This window comes from Prinia subflava, chromosome 19 (genome assembly GCF_021018805.1).
Source record: "Prinia subflava isolate CZ2003 ecotype Zambia chromosome 19, Cam_Psub_1.2, whole genome shotgun sequence".
Classification (NCBI taxonomy): domain Eukaryota; kingdom Metazoa; phylum Chordata; class Aves; order Passeriformes; family Cisticolidae; genus Prinia; species Prinia subflava.
Genome location: NC_086265.1, coordinates 10,613,925 through 10,624,690, shown reverse-complemented (window position 1 = coordinate 10,624,690; position 10,766 = coordinate 10,613,925). Strand labels below are relative to the sequence as shown.

The 10,766-nt window shown below is 49.0% G+C and overlaps 1 protein-coding gene and 1 long non-coding RNA gene across 3 annotated transcripts in view; one reads left to right on the top strand and one right to left on the bottom strand.

Moving 5' to 3' along the window:
- LOC134560327 (uncharacterized) overlaps positions 1-6,735 on the bottom strand; it is a 15,563-nt gene extending 8,828 nt beyond the window's left edge. Inside the window, exons 1-2 of the long non-coding RNA XR_010082716.1 lie at positions 5,037-6,735; positions 2,743-2,867 (exon numbers count right to left, since the gene is read on the bottom strand). This is a non-coding gene — a long non-coding RNA (uncharacterized LOC134560327). The remainder of the gene's footprint in view (positions 1-2,742; positions 2,868-5,036) is intronic.
- On the top strand, positions 3,970-10,766 carry PIK3IP1 (phosphoinositide-3-kinase interacting protein 1). Of its 2 annotated transcripts, none has more exons than XM_063416208.1 (6): positions 3,970-4,293; positions 4,442-4,543; positions 4,631-4,747; positions 6,747-6,932; positions 7,066-7,144; positions 9,147-10,766. In XM_063416208.1, exons 1-6 carry the CDS (start codon positions 4,233-4,235, stop codon positions 9,352-9,354), a joined length of 753 nt encoding a protein of 250 aa, XP_063272278.1. In that variant the 5' UTR covers positions 3,970-4,232; the 3' UTR covers positions 9,355-10,766. The 2 variants fall into 2 exon arrangements, with proteins under 2 accessions (XP_063272278.1, XP_063272276.1); XM_063416206.1 differs by having other exon boundaries at positions 3,971-4,293; positions 4,628-4,747.

Genomic DNA, 10,766 nt, shown 5'->3' with positions numbered 1-10,766 from the left:
CCAGATCCGAGATTGGAATGCTGCAGCCAGGGGAAGAGCTGGGGGATGATCCGTGGGGACCTTCACCACTGCTGCGGTGGCACAGTGTGAACTGTCAGCACTTGGGCTCTTCAAAACTGCTGAGAAAACTGGAAAGGCATTGAGCAGTTCTTGACAAAAAGACAAAAAACCCAATGCTGTTAGAGAGGACTCCGTGAAATTTCTTAAATCACTGACTGCCGAGAGTAGTTAGTGGTAATCTCTTAATGTTGGAGAAGTGTAGCTGCAGTGCTTCTCCCTCAGTAAACAATAGGACCCAGATTGCCCTCCGGAGGCCTCTGGCTTTTTATTACAGCCCACACACAAAACTCATCTGAGAAAGCACTCTGAGCTAGTGGAGCAAACTCTGAACCAGTCTGAACCAGTTCAAATATCGCATATGGTTGTTTTGCTTCTGCAGACTTCCTTGTTAGTCCGTGGAGGCTGTGGCTGGCATTTACTTAGCAATAGCTCATGCTGTCAGACTGAAGGGGGAGGAGAAAGCCTCTCCTTGAGCATGTCAGCAGCGCGATGCAACAGTGCCAGCAGCTACTCCTGTCGCTCCACACTGACTCCTTTGTAGTCACTGCCTCTGTCCTGATTTTTGGTTACGCTCGGCTCAGTTTCATAAAGTCAATATCTGATCCTTTTGTTGCAGCCCTGATGTTCTTTTACTACGTTCAAATTGTGCCTAGGTTAGAAATGAGACACGTTTGTTTCCAGCTCCCACATCACTGCTCACAGAACGATTTTTACAGGTGGGACCCACAGTTGTTTTCATGATAAAGAGAGAGGCAAGAAATAAAACCCCTGCTTTTGTTGGAGTTGCAAGTACTGAAGTACTTCGTAGTGTTTAGTAACATTTGATGCTTGCAGCTTCTTAAGCTTAAACACAAACTGCTCTAATACTCTGTTCATGGTGAGGTCTCAGAATTGTACTGTTGTTATTCTCAAGCATTGCCATTTATAAAAGAAGCAGAAAATTGAGAAAAACGAGTTTTGGGGAAAACTGGAACAATTATTTTGCTTACCTAAGAAGAAGAAAGGGGAGGTTATGGGAACATGACTTATGTCCTGTTACAAGGAGGGCAATGGTCAACTTTTTCCATTTTAAGCAATCCATGTTAATTTGGCTAGGAAGGATTACTCAGATTAGAAAACTCATTTTGTTTACTCCCCTCAGTGTCTTATTTAGTAAGATTAAATAATAAAGCATGTTAGTTCTTGCATAGAAGGTTAGATGAACTTCTGCCTGGCAAGATCTGAACACGTTTGGCTGTGGCCAGAGAAGGGTGGGTTTGATGGCTTCTTGCAGAGTCATTCCAGAGCTGTAGATTTGGGGCTGCCTCCCTTGGCACAGAGTGCTGTGCTGTATGTTAGATTCTTTCTTTTTTCTCTTTTCTTTTTTTTTTTTTAATAAATGTCTCAAAACACTTTGAATTTTTCTACAGGTGAAAAAGTAGAACAAACAAACAAGAAAGAGCAGCTGACAGACAGGAGAGAGAGAGAGAAAGCAGACATTGTTTATTCTGGAACCTGTATAAAGAAAGGTACCAGCTCACAGCTGAAACTGGTTCACACTGAGTTTAGGAGGATGCTTGATGTCCCTCATTCCTAAAAATAGAGTATATATTCTCCTGTAAAACATGGGGATGTGTTGTGATACATGTATGTGTATATACCTACAGACACCTATGTGTAAACTACGTGAGGAAGTAGCTGCAAAGCTATCAACTTACTTAGAGTTTGGGTAGTTTAAAATCAAGTCCTAGGAAATAATGTCATGTTTAATATCTCTAAAAATGTAACAAGAAGAGCAAACCCATTCCCAAGCAGTGGAAAGAGCAATTGAATCTGCCTCTGACAGCTGCCACCTGGCATCCTATTAAACTTAACTCTGTGAAACTGCCAGGCATAAATCTTCCCTCATCCTGAAGAAAGCTAGAGATGAAAGAAAAAATTATGCTTAGAAGTCAGTTGTGGAAAAGACTTTGATCTTTACCATTAATGTGAAGGTTTTTGCATTTCTCCCAAATTCCCCATTGTCCTTCTGTGGACTAGAAACTCAAATTGTTTGCTGGAACTTGGCTGAGTGTAATGAGAAGTGCAAATTTATCTTGTTACATGGTAGGAAAGAGAGCTAGGAAAGTCTGAGATTTGTTTCCACAGAGATTACTGCAATTCTTAGATCAGTATGTACAGAAGGAGGTGCTTTCTGTGCTAGGTGGCATGGAAGCATTAGTTAGTCTAATGAAATGAGCAAAAAGAAGTTAATAGTGCAGGTTGGCAGCCCATCTGCAAAGTTTTGGACAGGCAGTGCCTCTGGATGCATGTGTGGCCCTGCAGTTTCTGCTGAATGGAATTTGTCCCATAAAATCTGTGATGAAGAGCTATTACAAACAGGCAGCTTGATTGAATAGCCCTTATTAAAAATTCTTGCTGACTCCAGTTCGCCTTGCCTTTACAGAGAGTAACTGGAGAGCATCAGGAATGCAGTAACAGGGTGTCTGTGCAGACAATGAGCATGATGGCACAAAGGCTGCATCTTAGCTGGTGATGTCAGTCAGGACTGGCACATACAGCTGGTTTTTGGTTTCCTGTTTTGATTTTTTGCAGCCATTTTTTAAAAATCTGACATTACTAAACTAAATTTTCTGTAGTGGTAAATCATGTTGTTAAAGCGTGAGTCACACAGATAATGTGCTAAGACCTGTGGTTTCATACTGGGTGGTAGTGCTGCTTAATTGACCTGTTTCCTCATTACCCATCTATCACGCTGGGACATCTATGTTTTTGTGGCTCCATTGTGGACTGGATGCAGCAGGTAAAGGGCTTAAAGTGTTCATGACCTGGTGAAAAAGGGGTAAAAGTTGGGTTGGATCCGAACCTTGAGCGGGTTTGTTACACAATTACCTGTAGCCCGACAGAGAGCACTGCCAGGGTGGAAACATCTGGGAGTGGAAGGGAAAGACCACTGCTCCAGCCAGCACTGCCTTGAAAAGTGATTTATCAAACACTGAAGCAGCTTCCTGGCATAGAAATACTTCTGATGTGTTTAATGGTTTCCACGTGATTTCAAAGAACTCGAAAAGTAGGGAACCTCCCTGTCCTATTCTAAGAAGGAAGGTTTGATTGTACCTCATAGAACAGAAAGGAAGGGAAGGTGCAAAGAAGTGAGGCTGGCAGGTTGGCCAAGGTCAGGAAGAACTCTGTGGGAAAGCCAGAAATAGCACCTTGTGCTGCAGGCCTGTGCTTTGGCTACAGACCCATCAGCTGGCCCAGGCTGCCTTTGCAAGCTCATTGTCCAACAGGACCAGCTATTCAGTGGCTTGTTTTTCACTGGTGTAAAACAGAAACAGAGCAGAGGACTCCAGATGCTTGTGCACAGGCACTGGCACTGCACTGTCTGAATCCCTTGGCATGTTCAGAAACAGAAGTGTCTAGTATAAGCTGTGTGAAATACCTGCAGAGAGGCTTTATCACAGTGGCTGGATGCCTGCAGTAGAACTACTCTAAACCACCTTCATGCTGTTTACCATGATTTTTCTATAAGCAGGCACAGCTCGTAGAGTAAGTACATGGAGTAAATGAAAAGTAATGGATTAGCAGAGGCGAGAATGTAAACCCCTTTAAGGTGGAGGTGCACAGCCTCTGTGGCAGTGTGTATCCCCCATAACGTCTATTTAGGGCTAAGGGAATCCAAAGTGAGAATAAGGACAGCAGCGTTTAGTCCTTCATGATAATTCTCTAGGGGAGGGAGCAGTTTTAGGTCTCTGAAGAAAAACACTTTTCCTGCCACAGGCAGTGGTTCAAGCATAGTTCCGTGTGGAAAGTCTCCTGTTCTGGTCTAAGACTTTTGCTGCGACTGTAGTAGGCAAGCGCAGGGACGCGGAGTTCCTCTCGAGCCAAACAGCCCCGCGGCACCGAGCACCCATCGCCGTGCTGGGTCCCGGGGCAGGGACCCTCTGCGGCAGCAGGTTCCCGGCTGCCCGAGCCCTGCCCCGCGGCAGCCGCCCCTTCCCCTCCCGGGGGCGGGCGGCAGCAGCAGCAGCGGCAGCGTTAGGACCCGGCGGCGGCCGCGGGGCGGGGGGGGAAGCGCAGCCCGGCGGTTGTTTACCGGGGAGGGGAGTGCCGGGGCAGGTCTCGCCGCGGCGCCGAGCGGAGCCGAGCTGCGCGGCCGGGCTGGCGGCGGCTCCTCGCCCTCCGCTCCGAGGATGCTGCGCGCCGTGCTGCTGCTGGGCTCGCTGCTGCTGGGGGCCGCCCGCGGCGCCGAGGGTGAGTGCCGGCCCGGCTTTGTGGGGGACAAAGGCCGGTCTCGGGAGGGGGAGCACCCCCGCGGGGAAGGCGGGGGCCGTGCCGGAGAGCGGCCCGGAGCGGCGGGGGTGCCCGGGCCGCTGGCAAGGCTCGTCTCGTCTCCCCGCAGAGTGCCTCCGCGGCAACGGCGCGTCCTACCGCGGCAGCCGGCAAGTGGCCTCCGGCGGCGCCCCGTGCCTCAACTGGCTGACGGTGCCAGCGCTCCCGGCAGGTGGGTCCGGGCCCGGGGGCGCGGCGGGGTCTCTCGGGGGAGCGGAGGGTGCCGCGGCCGCGCTGACGGCCCCCTGCTCTCTAGCAGTCGATGAGGACCACAACAGCTGCAGGAACCCGGACGGCGACGCCGCGCCCTGGTGCTACATCCAAGGCGCTACCGGGATCCCCGAGCGGCGATCCTGCGACATCGCCCAGTGCTCAGGTAAGGGTGGCCGCCGCTGGCTCCCCTCTTTTCCTGCCCTCCCTGGCCTGCCCCCTGCCGCGGGGAGCTGGGTTTTTCACCAGGGTGGGGGCCCCCTGCGCACAAACAACCCCGGGCTACGCCAGCACCTCCCTCGGAAACACCGCGTACCCAGGGCTCCCCTCCAGCCCCCGCCCGTGTGTGCACATCTGCCTCACAGCTACGCTGTGCTCCGCCCCTGGAAAATGGCTTTTCCATTAGTGCCAGAAAAGGCCCGTGAAAAGCCCCCACTCCCCCATAATTCACTTACCACTATAAGCGCTCTCTAGCTGCGTTGCAAAAGGCTGAGGTCTGGACATCTAGGAACTGCTGAGGTGTGGGTAGACTGTTGCTGTGGGACATACTGCAGCTGACTAAAGAAGCTTCCTGCTAAAGGATTGCCAGTGGGAATTTGAGCACGAGGTGCAGGGGAAGGATGTGGAAAAAATGAGAACTAGAAGGGAGGACAGTAAGAAATGGAAACAAACACTGGATTCCTCCTGTATATTCACAGTGAGAAACAGTTTGCCAAAAGAACTGTAGCTGAAGCCTGTTTTAGGGAGAGGAGGTGTCAGTATTGACTGACACCAAGTAACCACTTGGGGTTTTTTGAACTGTTTACTACTTTCTGAGCCCTGCAAGATTTACTCACACCACTGTCCCTTGAGACTGCTATCCTTGTATGTAAATACTTTTCCCACGCGCATACACCCTCCCCTGTTTTTCACTTTGCTCTTTTTTTGCCTGCTTTTCCCTCAAGATTAAGCAACAAAAAAAATGTTCTGCTGCCAAGATCCTTACCCAAAGCAGTCTTGCATCTTTAGGATCAGAAGAGTTGCCTGACCTTTCAGCCATTTGCATGTTTAATAGGTTTCATATTTTTGTGTGTCAGAGTGGGCACCTTTTCATGGCCCAACAGTTCCATTTCGTTCAGTTGCCTGGGCTGACCCTACATGAAGTTACTGTGCAGGACCCCTGATTTCCTGTCTCTGACTCCCATCTGTACTTCCATTTCACGTTGCACTGAGGACTCAAAATGGCTGCAGGTAGAAAATCCACATGGAGTTATTGCCTGCTGTGGGGGGAGATGCAGGTGGATTGAGTTTTCCACTGTGGATGCAAACTGTGAATAGTGTTTCCAAAAAGGAGGGGGGTTTGTGTAGAACAGGTAATAGATACCTACTTTACACTGTCACAGCTTTTACAGTGCTACAGCTTCCACTTAAACGATGCCATGGAAGATGGAGCTACCTTGAAAATCTTTCAATGCTGTTGATGAAAAAGAGCATTGAAAAAACCATGGCTGGGAAGGAACCTGTATCCTTGGGTGCCTTTTCTGGGTCTTGGCTGAGGAGGAACTTGTCCTTAGTCAGTGGCTGTGCTGCCTGAGGGCTGCTCTGACTTACCCTCTCCAGTGGTGTCCCAGCTTGTCAGAGTTTGGTACACCACTACAAAGAGGGGCTAGGGAAGAATATTCCCAGGTTGTTTTCACACTAGGTGGAGTCTCCTGTCAAACTTTCCTGTGTCAGGAAGATTGAGGCAGAAGAGAGATAAATAGGCTCCTGGGAGATTCGGGATGGAGATTCTCATAATCTTGTTCACGTCTGTTCAGCATGATTGAAGCTGCAGCCTGTATATCGATCTATACACTAAATGAAGTCATTGTGCATCCTCTGGACTCATGCCCTGAACCTGGGCTTCATTCTGCTCTCTGACTCCTCTCATCTGTGGTGGTGCCTTGGACTCTTAGTTAAATACATTCATGTCAGAGGAAAGTGAGGGGAGGAGCACATTTCTTGTCTACTTTGGTAGGACTTCTGGCAATGACTTAAGGGGGAACGTGTGTTTTTCAGTGTGCTTTGAAGGCAGTTCAGTGATACCAGCCTAGAGTGGTCCCATTCTCAAGGCACTTGTTGTTTTGAAGTACTCAGAAGTGCTTGGTATGTTGTATATATATATTTTTTTTTTCTCCTCTCAACAGATGCTACAGCTACCACAGCCCCAGTCCCCACAGCAGAAGCTGGTACTGCCCAGGAGGATGAGCAGGTGTTTGAACCAGCCGATACCCTGCCCTCGCGGAGCGAGGCAGCCGCAGTGCAGCCCGTCATTGGCATCAGCCAGAGAGTGCAGATGAACTCCAAAGAGAAGAAGGACTTGGGGACACTAGGTACAACCCCAGGATCATTGATGGGTCCATTCCTGGAATTCTGACAGGACAGACCTGTTTTGATACTCTGAAAGCAACACTATAGCTGGGTCTGCTGCCTCTAATTTTGGCTCTTTTCTTCCTCTTTTCACAGGTTATGTGCTGGGGCTGATCATGATGGTGATAATCATTGCCATCGGGGCTGGCATTGTCCTGGGATACATCTATAAGAGGTGAGTGGCTGTTCTTTGTTCAAAAACTGGTGTATATAGAGCAGGAATGTGGTCTGAGCACCTGCAGACCCAACCAGATCCCAAGGAAATGGGACACAAGCATATGTTTGGTTATGGCACATGGAGCAAGTTTGCTTGTCACACTGAGGAAAGTACTACTGAAGAGTTCATTCTGTTCTTCTCCATTTCCCCCTATATTATAATGTTCTATCTCACTTAAAGTTTCAAATTGCCCTCTTTAATATTTGGGTGTTTTGTGTGTGCATGTGCACCTTGATGTGGCTTTTTCAGATGTATCCAGGGGGGCTGGATTTTGTCAGAACTGGAAAGAGCAGATTCCAGGTGCCCTCACAGGAAGTTTCTTTTGATCAGAAAAAGAACAATCATTGTGTATTCTTTAGCAGGCCACCTGTTCCCCTGATTTCTCTACTCTATCTTTAGAGGAAAAACAATTGGCAATTTTTTTCCTATTCATGCATTGTATCCTATGAAGCGGTTAGGTGGCACTTCTTCTTTGGTCAAAGTTCATTTTAGCAAAGCTCCTGTATACTTTAAGGTTTTGATTTCAGTTACTATTTTTTCAGCCACTTCACTGTGTTGGACAGAGACGTTTCTGTAGCTCGGCAGTGTTTGAGGGTAGTGGCAGTGGCAAGCTGCTTAGTTGTAAGAGAGAGGGCAGGATTAGCAAATAGCAGTGATTGTCCCTGCAGCAAGCAAGGCCCAGGCTCCCTCCTCTGGGAGGGTTTGTTCTACGTTTTGGCTGTTTGACAACAGTCTGACACAACCAAGCAGAAGGAGCCCTTTCCCAAGCTGGGACATGTCCTTATGTAAGTGTTTAGAATCAACGCTGACAGAAAAAAAGCAGAGGGAGGAGTGTTACATAAGGGGCAAAACACAGAGCGCTGCTTGTCGAGGAATCTGATTTGAGGTGTCACTTCAGAGAATGCTGTCTTGTGTGCTGGCAGGAACGGCAGCCACTGCTGCACGCTTGTAGGCAGCTTTGAAAAGCAGCCAAAATGCTGACAGGAAACCCCAGCAGCTCTGCCTGCCTGAGATCACGAGCCTGAGGAGGAGCGAGTGGTGCCTGTCCCACCTCTCTCCTGTCCTCAGTGGGAAGAAGCAATAGACCAGTGCTGGGCTTTGTGTCCAAATGCAGCTTTGCTTCTCCAGTCACAGAGGGCTGACAGCAGGGCTGTAGTGCAGCTTTACTGTCTCCCTCATTGCCTTGATCTCGAAATTGCATGTGCAAGCTGGCAGGTTTGGGTAGTAGGTGTGGTGAGAAACCTCTCATGGGTTTAGTAGTTTTTGGTATACATAGCTCTTCTGGAGACAACATGCTATTAATGCCAAATCCATTTTTAAAGCAAGGCAGTTCTTCCCCAGCACAAATTACAGAGGTATTCCTTCCCTTAGCAACAGGCTGGAGACTGAGGTAGGTTTGAGGAGCTGGTTGTGGCATTAAGCTGTCAGAGCTGCAGTGGCAGAAAGCAGGGCCAGCTCTGAAGCCAGCTTAAATACTTTCTGGACAGCTTAATTTGCTGCAACACAAGGCAGAAGCTGTCACCACCTCCAGTATTTGTTTCAGATGAAGCAGGTTACAGAAGCTCTTTTCCAGAGCACTGGCCTCTGCACTGTCTCACTTCTCCCCTGGGCCTGCACAAGGCAGTGTTGTGGGGCTGTAAAGGATAAGGAAACATATGGCAGCTCTGTGGTTTGAGGGAGGGGCCTGGCCTTACAGTCATTTAGCAGCAGCAATGTCAGGGAATAAGCCAGTTTGAGGGAGGGACAGACTTCACTTGGCTGCTTGTTTTTTCAGAGATGCTCAGCTGTGGTCCTCTGCTTACAGTGGGGAATATTTCTGGCCCTTTGTATGCAGCAGAAACCTCTGTTTATCTTAAAGAGCAGAGTCCCTTCTTCTCTGCTCTGTCAGCTTTACTGAGACTCTCCCTGCAAGCAGCAGCACTCACCCCGTGTATATGTTTCGGTTTTTGTTTTAATGCAGGGGGAAAGACCTGAAGGAGAAGCACGAACAGAAGGTTTACGAGCGTGAAATGCAGCGCATCACGCTGCCGCTGTCCGCGTTCACCAACCCCACGTGCGAGCTGGTGGATGAGAACACCATTGTGGTGCACACCAACCAGACACCCGTGGAGGACACGCAGGACGGCAGCGGCCCCCTCATGGGGCAGGCGGGCACTCCTGGTGCCTGAGCAGCTCAGGCAGGAGCGCTCCAGGCTCAGCAAAGCCTCCAGCTTCCCACTGTGAGTGCAGGGGTCGCGTGTGTTCATTTCTATTTTGTTTTCTGTTTGATGAACGCCGGATGAAGGTGATGCAGAGGAACAGAACAATGGGCTATTCATCATCTGTTTGGGGGGCACCACTCAGCGCATGACCAGATGGAGACTGGTGTGGTGGACCCTGCTGCCTCCTCCCACCTATCTCCATGGTGTGCCAAGGAGCTGGGGGGGACGATGGGCCAGGCTTACAACTGGTCACAGATTCCATAGCCTGGAATGTGGTCGTGGCTTCCTCTTTTTCTGTTCTTTTCCTATTTAACGGTGTGCACTGTTACTTAAGTTTCAGCCTGGAACCTCAGGAGAGAACAGTACTGCAGGGACTGAGGGGAGCTTCATGTCAGATTTAGCTAGCTAATTACACTCTGATTGTAGTTCCTGCCTTTTTGCTTTAGTGGCTGAGAGCTGGAAGCACTGCTTCCAGAATCCTGCTACTGGATCAGGTTCTTTTCCAAGAAAGAGCTTATTTGAGGGATGTCTTTGGCCAGAAGCAGTATGTTTTGTCCCAGTGCTCTCCTCAAGCTCTTGACAAATCCAGGTCTTCCAGGGCTGAGGCCACTTCTCCATTCTCCTGTGGTGCTACATGCACAGCCACAGTTGTAGGTGTCCAGGGGGTCTGTCTGTGCCTCTTGCTCACTTACACAGATCAGGAAAGCAAGTACGAGTGGTAGATAGTTGTGAAGAAAACAAACTGCCCTTCAGTTACTTACAGCAGGTTAAACACTTGAGGAGAGATAAGATCCTCTTTTGAACTCCCTTGGCTTCCTACAGAGCCAGTGCTGTGGGACTGTGGGCCAGAGTGGCCAAGGCTGTGGAGGTCACCCTGATCACACCGCAGCAGTCCTGGCTCTAAGGGCAGAACAGGGCAGCTGTTTTGTAAGATACTGAAGTTCTGGCATGGCTCCTGGCCCAGCCTCTGTCACACTCAGCTTGTGCAGCAGACTACTTACTTACAGAGCCTGGTCCTATTAGAGAGATTTTGTAACAACTTTTATTAGCTTTTGGGGGTTTGGAAGGGATGGTTGCTGCAGTGTCTCCCTAATGGCATCAAGGCAAGGCCAGTTCAGGGAAACATCTGTCCCCGCTTCAGGGGATTCAAGCCATTCAAGTAAGTTTTCTAGCCATCTGCTTTATAGCTGTGGGCCTAACAGGGAGCAGCACTTGGCAGCAGGGGTTTTAGTGTTAATGTTTGATTCAGAAAAGGGAAATATTTTATTTTTAAATGCCTTTTGAATACCATTTCTTTGTAAAATGTTTTAAATACCTCATTATGAGAAGGCAGAGACTGTGCTACCTTGTATTAAAGCTTAAAAGAAAAACGCTCTGTA

Coding starts and splice junctions, on each gene's coding strand:
- PIK3IP1 (XM_063416206.1), top strand. CDS start 4,233: ATGCTGCGCGCCGTGCTGCTGCTGGGCTCGCTGCTGCTGGGGGCCGCC. Junction 4,748..6,746: donor CGACATCGCCCAGTGCTCAG/GTAAGGGTGGCC, acceptor TCCTCTCAACAG/ATGCTACAGCTACCACAGCC. Junction 6,933..7,065: donor GAAGGACTTGGGGACACTAG/GTACAACCCCAG, acceptor CTCTTTTCACAG/GTTATGTGCTGGGGCTGATC.